Here is a 22,910-nt window from a genome sequence, read left to right as displayed (position 1 = left end):
AACGACTTAGAGTCTCCTCCGTGCGAAACTCTGAAAAAGCCCCTTTCATCTCTCTCACCATCGGCTGGCGATCTCTCCTCGCTCTCAATTTATTTGTTGATGCGGTAAAAGCCCTGCGATTTTCACATTGCCCAGAAATGGGAGTGGAAGGGACAGAAAGGAAGAAATGTAGTCAACTCTGCAAGAATTCTATAAGCTTTAATGAATAGAAACAACAACAAAATTGACAATAATAACAATAAACTCTCATTTACAACTATGGGAAACTATACTTGAAGGCAATCACATTTTCCACCTCACAATTCATCCAACAGTATTTCAGTCGTGAATATCCATTAGTAAGATTAAACCAACGCAATGAGGATAACCAAACAATCAATGGCCAGCTTCTTCTATCTTGTTTTCTGTTCTGTTTTCCTCTGTTTTTACTCTAGGTGTATGGTGTCCACTGCAGCCAACATCACTCGATCACAGCCCCTGAAAGATGGACAAACAATGGTTTCCTAACTTGAAAGGTTTGTACTGGGGTTTTTCAGTGCCGGGGAATCTAAAAACCGTTACGTTGGGATCTGGTACATGAACGTCCCTGTTCAATCCGTCGTCTGGGTTGCAAACAGAGATAACCCACTTAGAGACCCCTTTGATGTGCTCAGGATTGATATTACAGGCAATCTCGTTCTTGTCAATCAAACAAATTACACATTTTGGCCTTCAAATTCGTCCAGAACATTTGAGAATCCAGTAGTCGAGCTCCTGGAATCGAGAAATCTTGTTTTGCAAGACAAAAGAGATGGTATGGAAGAGGAATTAGAAACGAAAACATTGCAGAGGATTTAGGGATTTTTGAATTTGGGGAAGAGAGAGGAGAGAGGAATACATGGGTGAATTTAGAACTGATGACAGTTGGATTACCTAATGCCACGTGGCACAATCTTGAGAGGGAATTGCAGGGAATTGCAGGGAAAGGAATTACAGACGATGTGAATCCGTTTCAGTGGCGTGTGGGGAGTAGGAATTGAAGATCCAATTCTATATTGAATTCACTCCTCTCACATAATACCCAAGTATTTTATGGGGTCATCTCTTATCACATAACATCCAAGTATTGCTTTAGGCCCTGTTTGATTATATGAGTCTGGAGATTTCAAATATCTAGAGATTTGAAATCTGTGGAGTCATAATTTATAAAATTAAATGTTTGGTTGTGGAATGAAATCTATGGATTCATCATAAAAAACTATTTGATCAATGTGATTTTTATGAATGTGTAAATGTATAGCTTTTTTGAAATCTCTGGATTTCACCCCTAACCCATAAATCTACAGGTTCACGTTTTTAGTGTAAAAAGGTGAATCTCTAGATTTCATGAATCTAGAGATTTTTACAACCAAACAGGTATAATTCTCAGATTCATGAATCTATAAATTTGAAATCTCTGAATTCATGTAACCAAACAGACCCTTAAAGCATTTTATGTTTTAAAAACACAGACATCCCATTTATTAAACACAGTAGTTCATTCTGTTATTGAAACAATCATTCCATTGTTTATTTTTCTTTAATTCCAAAAATATCCTTTCCAAAATCTGAGTAGAAAAAAATGAACCATTAGATGGTTGACACTATGCTTATTATTCTTCCAACACTTAGCCATGCTTTCATCCCCTAATCTATTCTCTGTCCTCTCTCGGCTCTTCTCTGCTTCACCCTCTCCACCTAGGCAGCACCAGCGATGCCGCCACCACCATTACCGCCTCCTTCTTCCTCTTCGTAGAACAAGAGTATAGGATGAAAACAAATCAAACCGTGGGTGTTTTTCTAAGTTGGACTTCATTTGACTTTTGCTCCTTGAAGGTCTCCATTAGGTTCAACTCATTTGAGCTTTTTTCGATTTCGCCCTACAAATTCTTAATCCTCTCCCGTAGCTCTTTCATGTAATTGATTGTATCTCAATAAAAAATAAAAAGAAAAAAAAGAAAAAGAAAAGAAAAGAAAGAAAGAAAGAAAGAAAAAGAAAGAAAGAAAGAAGAGAAGGGGGAAAAGAAGGGAAACCTAGAAGCAAGGGAATCCTAAAGAATGAAAAACAACAAGATTTGATCGATCGAAACCTTGCTAATCTTGGGAACAACTGATCTAAGCATGGAAAGGCGATCGGAGGCATAGCTGATTCCTCACAAAATAGTCTTCTTTGTTCAGAATCACAAACGGTCTCTTGATCACGCTGGAACGAATAGTTCAGAATCGACAAAGACCATCGTTTAGGCGTTCCTCAAGGGCATCTACCTGTGTACGTCGATGAAGAGATGGAGCATTTCGTGGTCAATGTTGAGGTCTTGCATCACCCGATCTTCATGGAGTTGCTCAAGCAATTAGCTCAGGAATATGGCTTACTAATAGAAAGGCGTGCTTAGGATCCCCTATCATGTTTATGTTTTTGGAAGAATTCTTTAAGCTTTAAGATGGAGTTGAAATTAGAGACATTGAAGAGTTCCCCTGCTCTTTCTCTTCGATTTCATCTAGTTTTCTCTCTTCAATTTTGCCTTTTCTTTGTATCTTGGGGATCAGATCTTTGAGTATATATCACTCTCCCGCTATGAGAAAGAATTATTTCTTTTTTTCTTTTCTTGTTTATGTGTATGTTCTGTTTTGTGAAGAGGAAGAAGGAGGCAGTAATGGTGGTGGCGGTGTCGCTGTTGCTACTGGAGCAGAAGGTGGAGAGGGTGAAGTAGAGGAGAGACGAGTGAGGAGAGACAATAGATTGGGGGATGAAAGCATGGCTTTGGTGTTGGAAGAATAATGAGCATATGATTGGAATAAAACACTTGTCAACATCTAATGGCCCATTTTATTCTCCTTAGATTTTGGTAAGGGCATATTTGGAATTAAAGAAAAATAAACAGTGGATTAAGGGTTTCACTAACAGAATGGAACATTGTGTTTAATGAATGGGGTGTCTGTGTTTTTCAAACATAAAGTGGGCTGTCAATGTTTTAAAGCCTCCATTTTGGGTGCGAATGCAATTTGCTCAAAAGAATTTAAGGTAATTTTCATTTGGACCTCCTGAGCTTTGTTTCCAAGTCATTTTCAATTCAAATGACATTTTGCATTTGCATCACCTATGATATTCATAAAAATAAGAAGGATACATTGTTATTTTTCATGACCAAGCTGCCTTTGTATCTTTTCTCCCTTTAGATTAGATTTATGCCTTGTCATCACTATTATTTCTAATGTAGAAATAAAAAATAATAATAATAAAAGATATATGTGTAAATATTTATAAGTTGATTTCATGTACATTATCTTATATGATTAATTTGCTATATTTTCATGTATTTATAATTATTTTATATCAATTTATCCTAATATTATATGAAAATGAATATGTTGCAATTGCACTATTTCCTTTAATTTCTATAATTTTTGTGATTTTATATATTTCCTAGCAAATCCTAATTAAGATTTGTTTCTACAGGAGTAGTGTTGGAAAATTCTGTAAAGAGAGTCTTAATTGAATCAAGCTGAATTTTATTCCACTCTAAAAAGGAAAGTCTTGTTCATATCAAGTTACACACTCTAAAAACTTCCGTAAGTCAAAAACATTGAGAGGAGGATTCTTTGCATGCTTCAAGATTTTTTTTTTTTTTTTTTGTATAAGCATGCTTCAAGATTTTATTCCTATTTGAAATTGTATCAAAGAAGGGGAAAAAACAAGGAAAAATAATCATATTCAAAGAAATAAGAGAGAAAATTTTCATTTTTGAATATCTCTGTCCAGTTTGGATCAAGCTCTTCATTGGATGGTCATCCGATGTCCGATCGAGCTGATTTTTTGAGAGCTTCACAAGTTCTTGACATTCAAATCCAATGGTGGAATTGTGCATTTGAGCTCTTTAAGTCAGTCCGATTTGTACGCCAAAAACCTCCTTAGTTGAGTCACATTAGGAAACTAGAATTGTATCAAATAGAGATTAGCCTGTAAATAAGGAAGTGGACTCTAGGAAAAATGTTTTTTTTTAGATTTGGAGGAGCGTAGAGGACGAATTTTGGAGGCATTGGTTGGCTTTGGAGACTTGGAGCTTGAGAATATATTTTTTTTTTCATTTTCTTTCAATGTTTTCGAATTCTTTTGTGACGTTTTTAATTTCTATAATAAACTAATTTAATTCTTCTAGGGATCAGATGTAGCCTATCTTTAAATTTCAACTCTTGAATTCATCAATATATTTCTGAATATTGTTTTCTTTGATTGAATTTTTACTTCTATTTTTAATGTTTTTGATTAATTGGCCATTAATCAACTTATTCATTAATCATAATGAACTGATAGAGGATTTCTTTTTTGTTTTTTTTTGTGAACTGATAGGGAATTTATTCATTGGAGTAAATGCCATGAATTATATGTAGGATATAAATATACTTACATAAAGATAATCTCAAATATCAATAAAAAAATTATATTTCAGATTATAAAGATGGATCAAAAGATGAGAAGGATTAGTTATGGTGAAATCGGACCCCTAGATTTTTAGTTATTAATAGATCTTAATTTAAATTTCAATTTGCATTATAGTCTAGAATATTTCTCTTATTTATTATTTGTTCGAATAAAATTAATATAATTAATTGGGTATTTACTCTACAGTCCTCAAGGGAACGGTTTTTTAGCGTTGTTATTTTTTACAACACATATATTTTCTAATATTTACATTTAGAGGTGTAATATTTTTTAAATTTATAAAATAGAAATTTTGGTTTAACCCAACTCTACATCCTTTATTTCGGAAACCTAAGTAAACCGCCTTACGTATTAGCTTTGATTTCAAATCCTATAAATTTGACACCGCGTAATTGAATGAAGTCACTAAAGAAATATAGATTCTCATTATTATAATCAAATTAACTTTTAGTATCAATGATTTACTTGCTTTAATTAACTTTAATAATATCATTCAGAAAATTCAACATGTGGGTGGGTCCAACACATATAATTTTCTATAATTTAATGTAATTTTTGGTTGCAGCCAAATGAGAAAAACTACTACTCTTACTAGGCAAGACAAGAAAAAAAAAATCCTCTGTTCTACGTAGGAGTGCATTTTTTTTCCAAACAGAAGACTATGATTAAATGTTTAATTTTGAATTAAAAAAATCTTCAATATTTTTTTTTTAATTTTTAAGTTTTCTTAGCCGCTTGTTTGACATATAAGTGTACACTATTGTGTATATCAGATGATGTTTTTCCAACCAAATGTACAACAATAATGATATAATTGTTGTATTTCCTAGTCCATATAATTGTAATTTAGTTGTATTTACAATTAAAATAGGATTTTAAATAAATTAGTTATTCTTAAATAAAATTATAATTATAAGATGATAAAGATTTTAGGTTTTCTTGTAAATGGTCTTTGTGTATAAGCAAAATAACAAGACAAGCAAGAGTAATACTTTTGGAGAGAAAAATAAATTTTTTTGAGCCAAAAAAATGTAAACTTTTGAGAGAGAAGCAATCATAGAAAATTTTCCAAATTCTAAAAATCAAAACATGTTAATTGATGTCAATGTAGGGTTGATAGAGTGGTAAGATCCATACTTCTCAGTGGAAAGGTCTTGGGTCCGACCCTTGCGGACGACAAACACTTCATGAGGATGTAATCAAGGTGCACGCAAGCTGGCCCGGATGAACCTCAAATACTTTATCATATGGCAATGATATCAAGGAGAATAGGAGATTACATAGATTTTATTGAAACTTGAGTTAAAATTTTAACCTTACAGTCAAACCAATGGTATCATTGACTTTAGGTACTTTATAGATTACAATCATCTCTAACCTATATGGGCTTTCCCTAGGTTCACGTCTTCTCGAATTCTCACCCCCTTACAATTTCATGTAATTCCTATTTAGGATTGTGACATGTGGCAATTAATTATCCAATGGTCAAAATTATAATCCAACTAAAAATTAAATATAACACATCCCTAAAATTTATCTCAATTTTGTATATCTTGTTTTTTTGAGACTTAATTTTAGGGATTCACTAGATTCAGTTCCTAATTGAGTTATAATTCTAACCTTTGGATAATTAACTGTACGTGTCGCAATCTTAGATCAAAATTACAAGAATTTGTAAGTGGTGATAATTGTAGAGGATGTTAATGCGTCAATGCAGATATACTCTAGTGGTTGAAACCATCATAGGTTCAAATCTCGCTGAGACATATTAATATCCCCATCCCCGGCTTAATAAAGCCCCTTTTACCCAAGAAAGAAAAAAAAAAAAAAAGAAGGAAGATGTGAATCCGCTTTTTTTTTTTGGGATTTAATTAAGAGGGGGACAGAGCCCAAGACATCCTGAGTACAAGCTTCTATATAAAAATCTCCCTTGAGGAAGTGCCAATCATGGTGCGTCAAGGAAGGGCCTTCCTAGCTAGACAATCGGCCCGGATAGAACCTCGATCCGACCACGACGGTTCGGACATGATGAGACGCCGGACATCATCTACCACACGATGGGCATCCAAATCACATGGGAGAAAGGGATCTTCCACAAAAAAAAAAAAAAATTACAAGAATTTGTAAGTGGTGATAATTGTAGAGGATCAGAATTTCTTAGGAGAAAGCACCAATCTGGAGAACAAGAGAATCGGAATATTTCATCCCTCTAGTGGTTCGAAACCCTAGAACAAAATAGGTTCAAATCCATTCAAATCTGTGAGACATATCTAATATCTGGATCCATTTAATATTGTTGAAGCAACATCCAGCCACCATAAACTCCAGCAAGTAAGAAACAGAGATCAACATCTCTTTTACTTCTACCCGGAAATAGATGTTATCCAAATTAAGAAAGAGTTTTGGGAGGCCAAATGGAAAGTCCCAAAAAAAAGAGAAGAAAACGAACAATAGGTGATAATGATTCAGCACATCTTTGATATTGATCGACATTAATTTTCTGATCAGTAAATTGTCCGGCTTTTACCTTCATCTTTTTGTAAGAAAGCAAAGAGTTATCCGTATCTCTTGTCACTAGAGGCTGTGATACTCTGTTTTCTGGACCCAAAGAGTCAAATCTCAGCCCCTGCTAAAACTCAGGCAAATTCTTCCCCTGCCAGCCATGGCTGATCAGAGAACTGGGCTTCAAATCGTCATGTTCCCCTGGTTAGCTTTTGGTCACTTGGTACCATTTCTCGAGCTCTCCAAGGGCTTGGCAAGAAGGGGTCATCGCATCTCCTTCGTTTCCACACCAAGAAACATTGAAAGGCTTCCCAAGCTCCCTCCCGATCTATCTCCTCTAATTAATTTTGTGAAGCTCACCTTACCTCAGGTTGCAAACTTGCCCGAGGGAGCTGAAGCTACTTCTGATCTTCCATTCGACAAAATCCAATACCTTAAGAAGGCGTTCGATAATTTAGAGGGTCCTTTCGCTTCCTTCCTCGAGACCTCAGCTCCAGATTTGGTAATCCATGATTTCTCCCATCACTGGCTGAAACCACTCGCAACTAAACATGGTATTTCATGTGGGTATTTCAGTATATTCATAGCTTCAACCCTTGCCTTCTTTGGCTCTCCATGGTTACGTATGGCCGGCGAACATATCCGAACAAAGCCAGAGGAGTTCACTGTTCCTCCTAAATGGATCCCTTCCCCATCCAATTTAGCATTTCGCCTCCATGAAATTCTAAAAACTCGATCTTTAAGTGGAAACGAGTCTGGTGTATCTGACATGGACCGATTCGACGGGGCACTCCTCGGATCCAACTTCGTGATTGTGAGAAGCTGTGAAGAATTCGAAGGTGAATCCATACGTGTTCTGCGGGAGATCTACAGAGTACCTGTCATTCCAATAGGTCTACTTCCTCCCACAGAGGAAGATGCTTTGGAAACCAGAGACGTTCAGTGGACCGAAATCAAAACGTGGCTGGACAAGCAAAGAGAAGGAAGTGTTGTGTACATAGCATTTGGGAGTGAAGCAGAAGTGAGCAGAGAAGAACTACATGAGCTAGCTCTTGGGTTGGAGCTTTCTGGGTTGCCCTTCTTTTGGGCACTGAGAAGGCCAGCAATGTCTCAGGTGGAGACCTTATCAATGTTACCTTCAGGTTTTCAGAGCAGAATTGAAGGTCAGGGTTTCATATGTTTAGGTTGGGCACCTCAGAGAAGGATACTGGCGCATCCTTCAGTTGGGGTTTTCTTGACTCACTGCGGTTGGAGTTCGGTAATTGAAGCTCTTGGAATAGGATGTCCTCTTGTGTTGTTACCCCTATCAGTTGATCAACCTTTGGTTGCAAGGTTACTGCTGAGCAAGAATATTGGGGTAGAAATTCCAAGAGATGAAGCAGATGGGTCGCTTACAAGGGACTCAGTGGCAAAGTCACTAAGGCTAGCAGTAGCCGACACTGAAGGGAAGAAGAATCACAAGGCCAAAGCTATGGAGATGAAACAAGTGTTTGGAAACAGGGCTCTGCATGAGAGTTACGTAGATGATTTCGATCAGTACCTCAGGATCAATCATGGATGCTGAATCAAACTCCTCTGCTTGTTGGCGTAAGTTGCATATGATATTTTAGTATTTCTTTAATGATATATAGCACTGTTGAACTGATTATAGAGTTAACCCAATCCATCTTTTTCCGATTCAGATCACAATTCCAGTGTTTTTTAAATTTATGGTAAAACCTGGAATTTCTTTCAAAGAAAACTATGGAGATTTGGAAACTAAAACCAGAGATCCAGAATTCCCAATTCTAGAATTCTCTCGTCTCACACAAGCCCGTTCGGAAGACTCGAACAACCCAACCTGTAGGTTTCAAAATTTTGCATACGTAAAAGCTGTCCGTACTCCAGAGTCAGACCCCCAAGAAAAGCTGCCTATCCTTACTTTGACTAATCAAGATTCTAAGACGTTCTTACTTTTGGGTGGTGCTTCAGTGTTGTACAATAATTGAGCACCACCACCACTGACCTGCAAATGGTAAAGATTCTTTTGTCAAAAAATGGTAAAGATTCTGGTGGTTGAGAATAGTGGCCCTGCCACATTGGGACCGGAGGGGACCATGGCCTTTGGATTTTTTAAAATTGTAAATATCCTTATTTTTTTCTTTATTTTTCTATTTTTAAATGTGAAATACCATTATTTGGTCCCCTCCAAAAATTAAAAATAAGAGATTTAAGATAAAGATGATGGGTACAAATGTCATTCATAATATTTATCTAATGGTTATCATTAAATTCTTAGTTTTAAGGAATAAAAAGTTAAATTCTAATTAAAAACTAACTTAAAGCCTAATTCACGATCCATGAATTTCTCCTTATATATTCTTTCCTATTTTCGTTTCTATTTATTCTCTCATGAATCTCCTCTTTTATTCCTATTTTTTCTCTTTTTTTTTATCACACGTCTCATAAAATATTGAAATAGTTAGCAAACTTTGGAATTTTCCTAAATCTTCTCCACATCAGGTATTCACTCTCTCTTTCTCAAATTATTCCTTTCTCTCTCTCACACTCACGAATTTTCTATTAATTTACCTAATTTTTAATATAGACTCTACATTAAAATATAATAATATATTCTGAGATGTGACCTACAGTGGGTTCCACATTGGCCCACATACATTCAGCCCCCTCCATGTTCAATCTTGACTCCGCCCCTGGTTGAGATTGAATATGCACTACCCATTTTATTTTATTTTTTTGGTAGTCCATATCTTGAATCATATCTTGATGATTTTACTTTTTTGCTTTTTTTTTTTTTTTTTTTGTAGTCTATATTATGTTGTGCATATATATCTTGAAGGTTTGCATTTTATTTTTTTCTTGAATCAGCCAAACACCCTACCCTTAAATCTTCGAATCCATTTTAAATGATGTTAGGAGTCTTTCTTACTCTCTTTAGACTTGGTCGTTGAACCTTTCATTGATACTGACAAGAAAGGACCTTTATGTTGTGAGGAGGAAAGATTGGTCTTATTTTGCTACTTGGTTGTTGAACCTTTCATTGATGATTCAAGTCTTTCCCATGAATGAATAAGTTTTTTATAGAAAAAAAATGTGAACCCTTAGTTTATTTAAGAAAATCATAACCGTTCATTATTTTGCATATGGTAATCAATCACACCCTTGATTGCTGCCTTAGTACATCATTTAATTAATTGAACTTCACTATTTCAATTAATTTATTCTAACATTTAAGTAAACTTTCCTATCAAAAAAAGTGTTTAATTAATCGTTCCCACTTCATCATTATCATCTTCTTTTTCTTCCATCATAATAATTTAGCGTTGCACTTAAAAAGGGGAAATTAATTTTGTACAAATTAGAGTATGTTAATTGAATTGGGTGATGGTCAAACTTTTATGCTTGAATCGACAATATACCTTGAAGTAAAGTTGTTGATTGAATTAGCTTTAACGAAAGCTTGTGACTCTTTTGTTTGCCACATGGACAAGTTTTACTGTAGAAGATTTTTTCTTTTCTTTTTCTAAACAAACTTGCTAAAGATTTCATTTATATGTGAATCATACTTTGATTCTCCATAAAGTAAGTTTGTCATTGTCGACCTTGTTGTTGACTTCGCTTTGTGGGTAACAAAAGCTTGTGACTCTGTGCCACATTTTGTTTTACTAGAGAAGATTCCCCCTCTTTTTTGGACAAACTTGGTGAAGATTTCATTTATATGTGAATCATACTTTGATTTCCCATAAAATGAGTTCGTCACCATCCATTTTGTGGGTAACGAAACCTTGTGATTCTTTTACCGCATTTTTTCCTATAAGACTTTTGCCACATGACCACATGTTTCATTAATGATGATTTCTTATTTTCTTTTTGACTAAACCTGGCAAAAATATTTTATTTATATGTGAATCCTACTTTGATTCCCCACAAAATGAGTTTGCCATTGTTCGAGTCTGGATCCTCACCCCCGTCGGGGAGCACTCTATGCTCCCCGACAGCTTCCCCACCACACAAACATGTGAGGCTCACAGGTGAAAAACACTTTAAAAAAAAAAAAACTTCAAATTTTCACATGTTGGCCCCACATGTTTGTGTGATCGGGAGGTCGATGGGGTGAGGATCCGGACTCCCATTGTCCACCAGCATTAATATATTGATGTGCATAGGTATTGTGCCAGAGCTTCAATGACTTGAAGAAAACTGAAAACATCATGTTTTTATCTGACTTTCGTGGAGATGCAGGATTTATTTATAATCTTTTGAAAAGAACACTCTTAAACTCTTACAAAATGGGAAAAAGAAATCTAAGATAAACTAATTGATAAATTGAAGCCGTTTATGATGTCCATGAGTCAGTGAGTGTCTATGTTTTCTTTCCCAATTCTCCGTAAAATGTTAGTTAATTACCACTATAATTCTATAACTTTCCTATATATTTAAATTTGGAAAATAAAACACCAAAACCTCTTATTGGAATTATTATTATAGCCACCACAACTTCTTTATAACCACCACCTTCTCAATTTAGTGGCTCCTCTACTCAGTGAATGTGAGTAAACGGGTGGAAGAGGAGACTTGGTGGAGAAGATTTGGACTCTTCTCAACCTCATCCAAATCTCCTATTTTGAATTGTCGGTTTTCTACCAACTGAGCCATCCCTTGGGTTTGACTCGATTTTTACATAAGTGGTGTACCTTTGGATTTTTCTAGTATTCTAGATGATGTATTTATGTTAGCTACCACTATGCTTCAGTGTGAAATTGTCTTTGTACCGAAGTTGGACAACTCTTATGCCGACTCTCGGGCAAAAGGGCACTATCGTTTACGAGTACGATGGAATTCGTCTTTGCTGGTTAATGAAGTTTGCAAAAAAATCATTAAGTGGAAAATTTCAACCCACCATCAATAATGCAAATTCTTTGTGTTCGGGCAGGATGTGTGTCCATGGATCCGTTCTAGATTCTCTGTCTGTCGTACCAAGCAACTAACTTGGGTACTACAAGCAAGGCATCCAATGGTGGATGCATGGACGCACACCCTACCAGAACATAGAAGATCTGATTCCACAATCACAGAGTATTACGCTTTCTGGCGAATGATGCCAAGGGAAGAAAGTTTTGCAAGATGTATGAATGTCAATCTATTTCCTCAACTGAAAATCATTATCTTCTTCTTCAATGACCCCAAACAAACCCTACACCCAACTGGAAAGAAAGAATATATTTTGTTAGTTAGTTAGTTGCTGCAACTTTGCATTAGATTGTGTGTCGACTAGCTCGACTAAGGTATACACAGATTTACAACCGTATACCAAATAAAGCATTAGCGAAACCAAACGGACATGTACGACTATGCCATCTTAGACCCGTCGAACGCCACTTTTTGTTCCACATCACTGAATGAACCACATAAGATGCACCCATTAAATCTCTTCCTCCTCTTCTTATTCTTCATCTTCTTTCGTTCTGGCAATTTCGACCTGCCTTTTTTCTGATAATCTTGACCAGTATTGGATTGAGAATCATCAAAATAGTTTTTCCCAGAAGAGTTTATCAGATATTCTAGATGCTTGGATATCCTCGCAATTTCATATGGATCAAATAGAGAAATATTGCTGCTGAGAAATGTTGACTCAGATGATCTCTTCTCTTTCGTTTTTTCATCAGCAATCCTCATCGCTTCTAGCTTGTACCGAGATGGCCCTATGGATCTCCGTGGTTTAGTGAGATCGACTTGGCTCACTGCTTTTCCTTGCAGGGAACCCGACCCACGTTGGTACCACGCCCATGCTGCAGCTTTCACCACGGTCAATTCATCTGTTCTTGCTTCATGCTTGCTTGTTTCCATAGTCGACTTTAAGAGGAAGAGGTGTTAGAGGTGTTAGAGGTGTTAGAGGTGTTAGAGCTGTCGACATAGAGAAGAGAAGCTAAAGAGAAAAACCAAGGATTATCTCTATTTAAGTTTTCGATAAAGAACTGGTGAAGTTTGGTTGTAACGTTTTTTTACAGTTGCAGTCAGTATTCAATTTTGGCAAAAGTTGACCCAAAAAAAAAAAAAAAAAAATTGGCAAAAGATGGGTATCTTAATCTCATGGAGATAAGTCTGAAACGTTATTGTTGTATATCCATAACTCATTGTAAGCATTTAATGAAAAGGCCCAAGAAGTTCACTAGGACTCTAGGAGTTCAACGTTTAATTTAGGTGGGAATGGGAATGATTAAATAGTTCAAGGAAGGATTGTCGCACGATTTAGCATGGTTTTGTCCTAGTGAATATGGAGGAGATGTTTCTAAATGAATCTTCCTCATGGTTGGTAGCTGTGGTGTTCCGGAGGAATGTGAAACTGTTAGCGGTGTCAAAGAGAGCCGTTGGAACTCAGTAGGATACTATGGAAAGAATATCTTAAATTTGTCCTACCAAACCCAACCATGAATAGAAAGGGTACTTTGAAGTAGTGCCTTTATAATGCGTACGCTCCAGGAGACCATCATGGGTCTCACTTGGTATGAAAATCCTCTCCACTGGACTAGCCGACCAACTCCATTTAACAAGACACAAGCAGGGCTAAAAGAGTTGGCAACTTGGAGAAGATGTCCCCCCCCCCCCCAACTACATGCTTGGGCAAGGCAATTAAGAAAGTTAGAAAATGTATCATTTTGGACCTTTTCTATTGCTGGTTGGATGTATTATGTACCTCTATTCTAACATTCTTTTTGAATAATCTTCTGGGGAATATAGGGGAGTTCTGCCCATGAATCTATGATACCCCTTTGAAGTAAGCAAATAGATTATTAATGTGTATTATCTAGGCAGGTCCACGGTTCAATTATGTTTTTTAATTTTGAATCTTTTTTTAAAGAGAATAGAAAGGCTAAGAACATACATTGTCATATTGTCTTATATGGAATCCGGATCACCTTGCGGTCACATGAGCACATGTATTCCTCTAACACTTCTTTAGATACATTTTAAGTGAGGCCCCATGTAGAACCCATTGATTATCTCACCCATTGTGAGAGCGACAGAAAAGCGATCTAGACTTATTATATAATCTCTTATTTTGGTAGTCTTATATTATCTCATATCGCACATATATAAATTATCTCCCCTCAATTGCCCGTCTTTCCATCCATCCCTCCACCCGTAGACGTGGGTCTTACCCATGTTTCACGGGCAAACTTGTGACCCCATTGTAGGAGCGGAAGGATGGGTGGACAGCCAACCTAGAATCTAGACTTTGTATTTATTGTCTCCCTGTTTTGTTGCTATTGATCCCTCATCTTTTTTTACCAAAAAAAAAAAAAGATCCCTCATCTTAATGGCGCGCTATTTCTTCAATGGAGCTTTTGCTTGCGCAAAGCCTCAGCCTTATTAGCAGATTTAGCCGTTTTGGGCCTTTTGGCGATGGTAGTTCTATTTTTTCGTACTACACTACAGAGTACTGACTAGTCCTCCTCCCTGTTGCCACCGCATCAGTTGATATTGACAACCTCAGAGGCTCAGACCAGTACAACCGTTCTGAAAATTTCAAGTCAAGAGTCCACGACAGCATAACCGTCCAAAAACCAAACAGGATAAAACCTAGATTCGAACCAGAATGTTCAAGATTGGTGATTATTGGAGCGCTCTCGAAAGGAGCCACGTTCTTCAGCTAAAAAACTGCACTTTCCGTTCAATCTGCATCACGCATTGACGCAAACTACCATTCAACGCAGTCAAACCGTAAGAAGGTTGAGCAAACGATGAAACTTTAGGTATGATATTACGTTTTTATTCTTCACCTCTTTCGATTGCTTGTCCGGTTCAGTTTCTTCTCTGCAACTGACCGTACAAACAATGGCGGAAACGTCAACGGCGGCAACCGTCGACGAGTCCTCCACGCCTCTATTACGCCCGAGGAATGGGAATACAGATTTGACGCCTCGCCCCACTACATTAGCGCTTTTGCTGGGTCGGGCGGCTGGTCGGCGAGGGCCGTCGATGCTGGTGCGTGAGACGGCGGCGCAGCAACTCGAGCAGCGACGTGCTGATTGGGGTTACTCGAAGCCTGTTGTTGCGATTGACATTGCTTGGAACCTTGCTTTCACTATTGGGGCTATTGTGCTGCTTTCTTGTACCACAAATGAAAAGCCAAACACTCCGATTAGGGTTTGGATCTGTGGGTATGTGCTACAGTGTCTGGTTCATGTGGGTTTGGTGTGGTCTGAGTACAGGAGAAGGAATATGCGAATAAGTCGGAATGGTGAAGATGGAGTGAGGACTTTTGGTTCAGATTTGAATGATAGCGACGATGAAATTTCAGATGCTGGTACCGGTGGGAGTCCATCGAGGTTGGTTGAAAAACACAAATATATAGCCTTTCTTCTCTTCAATAGCTGTTGAATTCTATTTCAATTGGGTCTCTGAAAAGTGTTTTCTGTTTTATTTTGATTATTTTCTTTTAGAATATAGTTAATTATCTTTGAACAAGGACCGAGTCCAGTGGAACGATGATTTCCAGTAACTTCTTCTCCCTGACAATGAGAATTCTGCCAGTGGCAAGCACCAAAACATTTGGCTGAACTCTTTTAGACCCAGGAAATTCCATAATGCCGAAGGAATACTTTTATTTATCAATGGTGCAAGAATTGATAAAAAGTGTACATGGATTTCTTCCTCTCTCTCTCTCTCTTTGGGTACTTCGAACTTATTACTGTAGAAATAATATGCAATGGTTGGATGATAACCGATTATCAGATTCCTCCATGTTTTATAATCATTAGAATTAACTATAAAGTTGCATCACTATCCTTGCAAGCATCTCATAAAGTGTATATGCTTGAGAAATACATAGTGTAAATAGACTGCTATATTTGTAACTACTCTTCCCTTTCCAGCTTTGCAATAGATATTGGTATGATTTTAGCCAATAAATTCACTTTATGACTGTTTTTCCCTTTCCAGTTTCCAAAAAGAAAAAAGAAGTTGGTATAGCTTTGCAATAGGCAGTGGCATGTTTTTTGGTGATAAGTACCTCTCTATGATTGTTCTTTCCTTTATGGGTTTTTGAAAGAAAATGGTATGCTTTTAGGTGATAAATGCAACTCCATAGACTATAGTGATGTTATATAAACCAACCTATATTAGGATATAAAATTGCAGACTGGAGGGCATTCATAGAAATATTACCTAAGTCTAAGGCTACTAGTTAATGCATGCAGTGGTTCAGTTGATAGCTTTACTTGATATTTGTGGAGAACCCCTATACACTAAACTTACGAATTTAATGTGAAAATTGATGGTTTTTTTATTCATTTTTTGTATGTTTGAGCTGCAACATCATTTAAGGTGTTACGCAAACATGTACCATTTAGGTGAGAAGATCTAATCTAAAGAGTCTAAAACCTTTGGTTATCATATTGTATAGGAAAATGAATTCTTAACATTTAGGTCTAAGATTTAAGGTATTCGAACTTCTGAAGTTGACAGCAGTAGGACGAAAACTAATGTACTTAATATTTTGTAGGAGATAACAGGAACTAGTGGTGGTGTTTGACTCTGTAATATACGTAACAGGAAAAATTTAGAAATCAAATCTGTATTTGGTTTTCAAGAGGTTGGGGTTAAATGTGTGAAAGTGAAAGCATAGGAGATTGTAGGGGACTGAAGTGAAGGGGAAGAAAGGGAAGCATTTTCTCACAGAGAGGTTTGGTTGTGCCAAGGAAGTGCAAGGAAATTAATGGGACTTTGATAAGCTCCATATAATTTGGGTGTACAAGTGCAAGAATAGGGGGAGGAACACAATATCACCTTCAGCAGCTGCAGGGGATCAACTACAAAGTAAAGAGTGGACAGATGGCAACCTGCTATTGGACAGCAACCGCAACTCTGCTGTGGGCAGAGGTGCAGAAGAGACAGTCCAGGTGGCAGAAGAATATTGGGAAGAAGTGTAAGAGTTTGTTAGGAATGTTTGGTTATGTAATGGAGGGGAGAGAGGAGTAGAGGGGGGAGAAGGAAGCAAGGTGCAAGCAGTGCTTGTGGGAGAGGGGGACCTCTCTGGAATGGTCTGGGTATTGTGCTGTTCTTGATTGTCAGAGTTTTAGTTTGTTTTTCCTAATTCCGGAATCGTTTATAAGTTTGTAGAATCAGCTTTGTATTCATCAGTGTTAACCATTAAGGTTTGCTCAATGAAATCAGATGTTATCTCAATGTTGTTCTTACTGTTCTGAAATTATAGCTGTTCAGTAATAATTCCTTCATGGGAATTAATGGGGATTGTCTGAGGGTTCTATCAGACTTCTGCTTTCTAAGGATTTCATCTACTCTATTACAATAATCTCTCCATCTGATTGGATTCTTCAGTCTATTTATTTGAGGGAATGAGAAAATGGGTGGAAAAGCACTATTCCCTAGTCAATTGCTTTCTCAAACCACTGAACTAATGTATGCCATGAAACCTTATCTCTGAATTAGAATTTGTGGTATATTAGGTTGCCGCAAGGTGACAGGCCTTGGTCTAGGTTATTTCCTGGCAACCTAGGGGATGAGAAGCTTGCTATCTTGTATGTTTGTGTAGCGGGGGAAAAAAGAGAGGCCATTGCACGGGTTGGAAAGCAGATTGATAGTTAGGAGAACAGAGGTGCAGTATATGCAGAGAAGAGGAAGTGTGAAGAGTACTGTGATTGCTATCATAAACAGTATTGTGAACAGTGAAGAAAAGAAGAATCCTCCTAATATCTGTCTTCTGAGATTAAGTAAATTAACTTAGAAACTATTTTTATGACTTGTATGTTGCAAAAGTGCTAAACCCGAAACATAAACTCGGTCTGATGGGACTCTAGTCAAGATGAAACTGTTGTAGCTAAGGACTGGCCACCACAGTATCCTTACGGCAAACTACTATTGTATAAATCCTTAACTAATGGAGATCATCAAGACACCAGGTTGAAGGACTGCTATATGCTGTGTTTTTATATTGAAGTCAGATTTTCCAGTCTTGCTTGAACAGCATTCTAGATTGATGGTGCTTTTTCCCCCCTTTCTTATTCTGTTATGTATAGTTGTCACAGCGCCTTTCCACCACCAAAAACAAAAATTTGTCACAGCGCCTAGGTGAACTGAGGCATTCAAGAGGGTCAATCTGAGGCGACACCAATTAGGCAAGCAAGGCGTTCAAGGTGCCCAGGTTGAACAAAGCGCCTGGACGCCTGGATGCATTGGCAACTATGCTGATTTGCAAAAACTTTCCTTCTTGAATGCTTCTCTATTTTGACTCTATTGTTACCAATTTGTCATATGTTAAATGAAAGATATATATTCAACAAAAACATGCACAGTTGCCATTAATAAGTAAAGTTTTTGTCAAATTACTGTATCTCCCTCAAATTAATATAATTCTGAAAATGGACGAATGTTTATTTGCTTTTTCTGTTGCTTAGGGCAGCACAGAACATCTTGGATGTGAGTTAGAGAGTTCTCTATAAATTAACTCTCTATAAATTGTTTAAATGATTTGCATAATGGAAATGTTTTGTAATGTTCTAAAACTTGGTCCTGGACTTGTTGAGGATGATATGCACTAGATGGCTGTAATGTATCATTATTGAGTTTGCTGTAATTGGATGTATTAATAGAGTGAACTTTGTTACTAGTCAACTTCCCAACTACCACCCCCCTCCCCACACCACAAAAATAAATAACTAAATAAAATAGAATGAATAAAAGAAAAACTTTGATAATGATGCATTTTCCTTTCATTTTTTGCAATAGGTAAATAGATTGAAGTGATCGGTTCATGAAATGTTAGGCTACGTCTTGACCTGTTACCAGCCCAAGTCAATTCAGGATTTGTCATATACCCTACTATATATATATATATATATATATCTTCCTTTGCAAAATAAACGAGCATGGTATTTATCATGAAAATATGCATGATATTATTACTTTCCATCATTGTTAACTCCATAATAATTTTTTAAACGTGTGAGATACAAGTTAATCTCAATGTATAATGACTCACTGAAGAAAGCAAGTTGTTTCAATTCCAATAGACCAAGTAAATGTTATTCAAGTTTCTGAAAACAGTTCAAACCTCTGCTGCAGTAACATCTTTTGCTGTCTATAATTTAATGATTCTCATATGGTTTGTATATAATCATTCTATTTGTTCTGATTATACATTTGGACATCCTTTAACTAATTTCACTGTGCTGATTTGGTTCAGGTTTGCCAAACGATGTGAATCTGTTAATACAATGGCTTCCTTTATTTGGTGGGTAGTTGGTTTTTATTGGGTGGTCTCTGGTGGTGAAGCTCTCCTTCAGAATGCTCCACGTCTTTATTGGTATGGCATGCGACATTTTTATTTCTGTGATCAAATAGGTGCTTTCTCTTTTCTTCCTTTTATTTTTTTTTTTTCCTTTTCTACTCCCCTAAATTATTTAGGTTTTAGGTTGTTTCCAATTTTTTGGGTCCTGACCTGTTAAGTGGTTGGATTATTTTTTGCAAATGATTTAAAGCAGTCAAGTCTTATTGTATTAGCCAAATCTGTTTTGGCTGATTAAGAATATTGCAGGAGTTCTCCAGGATGCACAAATGCATATATTTTCATGGTATTTAGTGTCGGCTCTTTCTTATTAACACTTTTGAATGTTATTGTGTTCTTGAGTTGGACAAATTAAAGAGAAAGGGGGGTTGGGTTGGAAGAAAGGATCCTTTTATCTGTTACATTGTGGCAACCACTTAGTTGATCGATTTTCATTTTGTTGTGACATAAGCTCTGAATTGGTCTATTCCAGCAGACATCTCAAACTTAATTGGAGATTAATTGAGTAATTTGTTGATTTTTGTGAAATAAATCACTATTGAATCGCTGAAAATATTCTTTAACTCTTTTGTGATTTGTTTCTAAAGGTTGTACCCTGTGCACAAGGCTCCAATTTTTAGCAGGGTTAGGGGAGGTCAAATGTATGTGGTCTTCCCCTGTTTCCAGGACTTGAACTGTGACCATGCATTCAACAACTGAGCATTTGGCCAACATGCCAAGCACAACCTTCTTGATGATAATTTTGTTTGTTTTAATATCCATAAAACCATAACATGTTTTCTAGTTAGCAATCTTTTCTTACTTTTGTTGATTAAATAAAGTGTCATTAATTAATTGCTTGTTTAATCAATTTTTGTTCCCTGATAGAGATCTGCTCTTGCTTGGTTTTCTCAGTTTATGGTAGACCTGGAAATCTACTAAGACCAAGCAGTGATAGGTTTATTTTGTATTATCTCTCAGTTTGGTAAATGCCACAATATGTTGTGAAAACTTTCTATCTGTGTACAAATCTCATATGAACTTGTCCAGGTTGGCTGTAATATTTCTGGCGTTCGATGTGTTTTTCGCCATCTTTTGTATTGCTTTGGCATGTTTGATTGGAATTGCACTCTGCTGCTGCTTACCTTGCATTATTGGAATTCTTTATGCTGTGGCTGGCCAGGTATGTTAGCAAGAATGTCCATCCATATTATGGATATATCCTTTTCAACAGATATATGGTCTTTTTTCTCTAACATTCACCATTTCTCACATGAATGAACAGGAAGGGGCATCCGATGCTGATATCAACATCCTTCCAAAATACAAGTTCAGAATGAGAAGCGATGATGAAAAGCCTATTGCCAAAGCGGGGTCCATGGTTCCCGTGGCAACAAATAGCGGATACTTGGCTGATGAACGTCTCCTTTTACCAGAGGATGCGGTAATTACTTGCTTATCATTTCTTTTATTACTAAGTATCAGTCAACTGAATTGATATAAATAAAAGTGGATAAAAGCAGAGAAGTCCTCAAGCATCTCAATGGATCTCTCCCAACACAACACATTTCAAAAAGATCAGAGAATCCTGGGTAGACTTGAATGGCTTCAACATGTATGACTTGTTGGTGACAGAATTCTTGTTCTCTAGGCATCAATGAAGCCGTATATTTAAAACAGATGCAAAAGCATCCCTGATTTGTGGAGACATCTTCTCATACACTACCCTTCTGGGTCATCAGTGCTTACCATTTTATGAGTAGTCAGTTTCTGAGTCCATACTCTGCTACTAAATGCAGTATTCCTAGTGATTTTACCAGCTCAGATTTGAAAAGAATGTCTGATTTATGCTTTCATGGAAAATCCATGATCAGGTGCTGAGGATTTCTCCCCGGCTCATTACGCTTTATGGTTGCTTTTCCAGGAGAATGCGTGGGAACATAAGAGTGACAGGAGGGGTTTCTGCCGCATTGTTTTATGGTGAAAATAGGAGAGATTTGACTTACCCAGCTTTTTTTTTTTTTTTAAGTGTTTGTGAGAAACACTTTTCCAAGATCATCTATTTGATGGCTTGAGTTTTGACTTACCCAGCTATGTTATTTGATGTGTTTGTGAGAAACACTTTTCCAAGATCATCTCTGTGATGGCTTTTCATTATTCTGAGAAGGTAACTGACCATGCGTTCCGAAAATCTTGGGACAGCTTTCCGTCTGAGTCAACCTGGGAAAGCAACCTAAAGGTTTCAAATGCGAAGGGTCTCAGACATCCTAAAGAGCATTTATCTGAGCTGAACCTGAAAGAGGAACCCTTGCGTCTGTTGTTTTTGGCCACCTGAAACTGCCAAATATTGGTACCTTTTTATCCCATAAAGATAAAATAGTTATGTGTTGGATGAGGTAGAATCTTGAAACACTGACGAATGACCTCCCCAGGTCAGTTTGGAAAACTCCCTCAAATCCTTAGGCCAGATCATTCTATGTCAAATGATGCAAAATTGGGTGATGGTTTCGATTGGGATTAGGACTGGTGGACGCAGCCATTACTCGAGCAGCATAGTGTGTGCAACTTGAGCTCAACTTCACCCCTTTAGGAAGGGCTGTTGGTCTGAAAGCTAATCAAAATTCATCAAATGCTCAACCTGCCCTGCCTGGGATACTCCTGTAGTGGCACATGTACTTTTGCTGACTTTTGTTTGCCATTACATGACTTGGTAATTATTGAACTTAAACAGATTATTCAGGAGTACGTACACCTTAGATTCCTTCCTGCTCTTTTTTTTTCTACTGGATTAGCTTTTGGCTTAGTTAAACAAAGATTTTGCCTTTCTTGCTTTGCAGGAATGCTGTGTCTGCCTCACCCCATATGAGGATGGGGTGGAGCTCCATACTCTTCCATGTAACCACCATTTCCATGCTCCCTGCATCGTAAAATGGCTTAAGATAAACGCAACTTGCCCTCTCTGCAAGTACAACATCCTCAAGGGAAGCATTGATCAGGTCTGAGAAAAAAGGAAATAAACAACCTACTGCAAGCAACCAGTCTGTGCCCACCCATTGTATTTGTACATGTAAGAAGACCTGATGGAACAAGGAATGAAGACATTAATTTGAAGATATTAGCATTTTGTGAACTGAATGTTTTTTTTTTCTTCTCTGTTTTTGGATAGAAAGCTATTGTTCCCCTTTGCCATCAGTCTTATTTGTGAAACATACCTTTCAACATATCAAGTGTATATACCGAGAGTGTTAGACTACTCAACATTGTTTGAAAATCAGGCTTTTCAGATTTCATTTATCCTCAACAAGACCTTGTGGCCTAGCCGTCTAGTTAAGTGAAACTGTTTGGGATGACCGGATAAGTTGAATTTTTCCATTATCAAAATATGATATATTATTACCAAATTATTAAATAATAGGAAAAATATATGATGGTTTATGAACATCACTCCAAAAAGTAAATTGACCGGGGGAAGAGGAGGGTGGCTTGAGAGAAAAGTAAAAAAAAGAAGAAACTAAATTTATTGAAATTAAGTAATGTAGCTAATAGTTTGACTCGCTTGAATTTATCATCAGCTTTCAAATCTTTTCAGTGGGAATGTCTTTTGGAAGAAAAAAAGTTCAAAATTTCATTGAGAAAAAGGGCAAGACTAGACTTATAAGAGGC

At 36.9% G+C, this 22,910-nt stretch overlaps 1 protein-coding gene and 1 pseudogene across 2 annotated transcripts; both read left to right on the top strand.

The window, feature by feature from the left end:
* The first annotated feature begins 7,015 nt into the window (after positions 1 to 7,015).
* Positions 7,016 to 8,896, top strand: LOC149021044 (putative UDP-rhamnose:rhamnosyltransferase 1 pseudogene; annotated as a pseudogene).
* A 5,425-nt stretch (positions 8,897 to 14,321) lies between these two features.
* On the top strand, positions 14,322 to 22,558 carry LOC149021043 (E3 ubiquitin protein ligase RIE1-like). 2 transcript variants are annotated; one of them, XM_089149316.1, is made up of 5 exons: positions 14,322 to 15,291; positions 19,167 to 19,286; positions 20,298 to 20,430; positions 20,533 to 20,691; positions 21,172 to 22,063. In XM_089149316.1, the coding sequence occupies exons 1-5, from the start codon at positions 14,798 to 14,800 to the stop codon at positions 21,229 to 21,231; spliced, it is 966 nt and encodes a 321-aa protein (XP_089005442.1). In that variant the 5' UTR covers positions 14,322 to 14,797; the 3' UTR covers positions 21,232 to 22,063. The 2 variants fall into 2 exon arrangements, with proteins under 2 accessions (XP_089005442.1, XP_089005441.1); XM_089149315.1 differs by lacking the exon at positions 21,172 to 22,063 and adding an exon at positions 22,085 to 22,558 and having other exon boundaries at positions 14,326 to 15,291.
* The last annotated feature ends 352 nt before the right edge of the window (positions 22,559 to 22,910 follow it).

This window comes from Hakea prostrata, chromosome 3 (assembly GCF_041222555.1).
Source record: "Hakea prostrata isolate BN-2017 chromosome 3, UWA_Hpros_2, whole genome shotgun sequence".
Taxonomy (NCBI): Eukaryota; Viridiplantae; Streptophyta; class Magnoliopsida; order Proteales; family Proteaceae; genus Hakea; species Hakea prostrata.
Note: the sequence above shows the minus strand (reverse complement) of the source record. Positions and strands in the feature narration are given on the sequence as shown.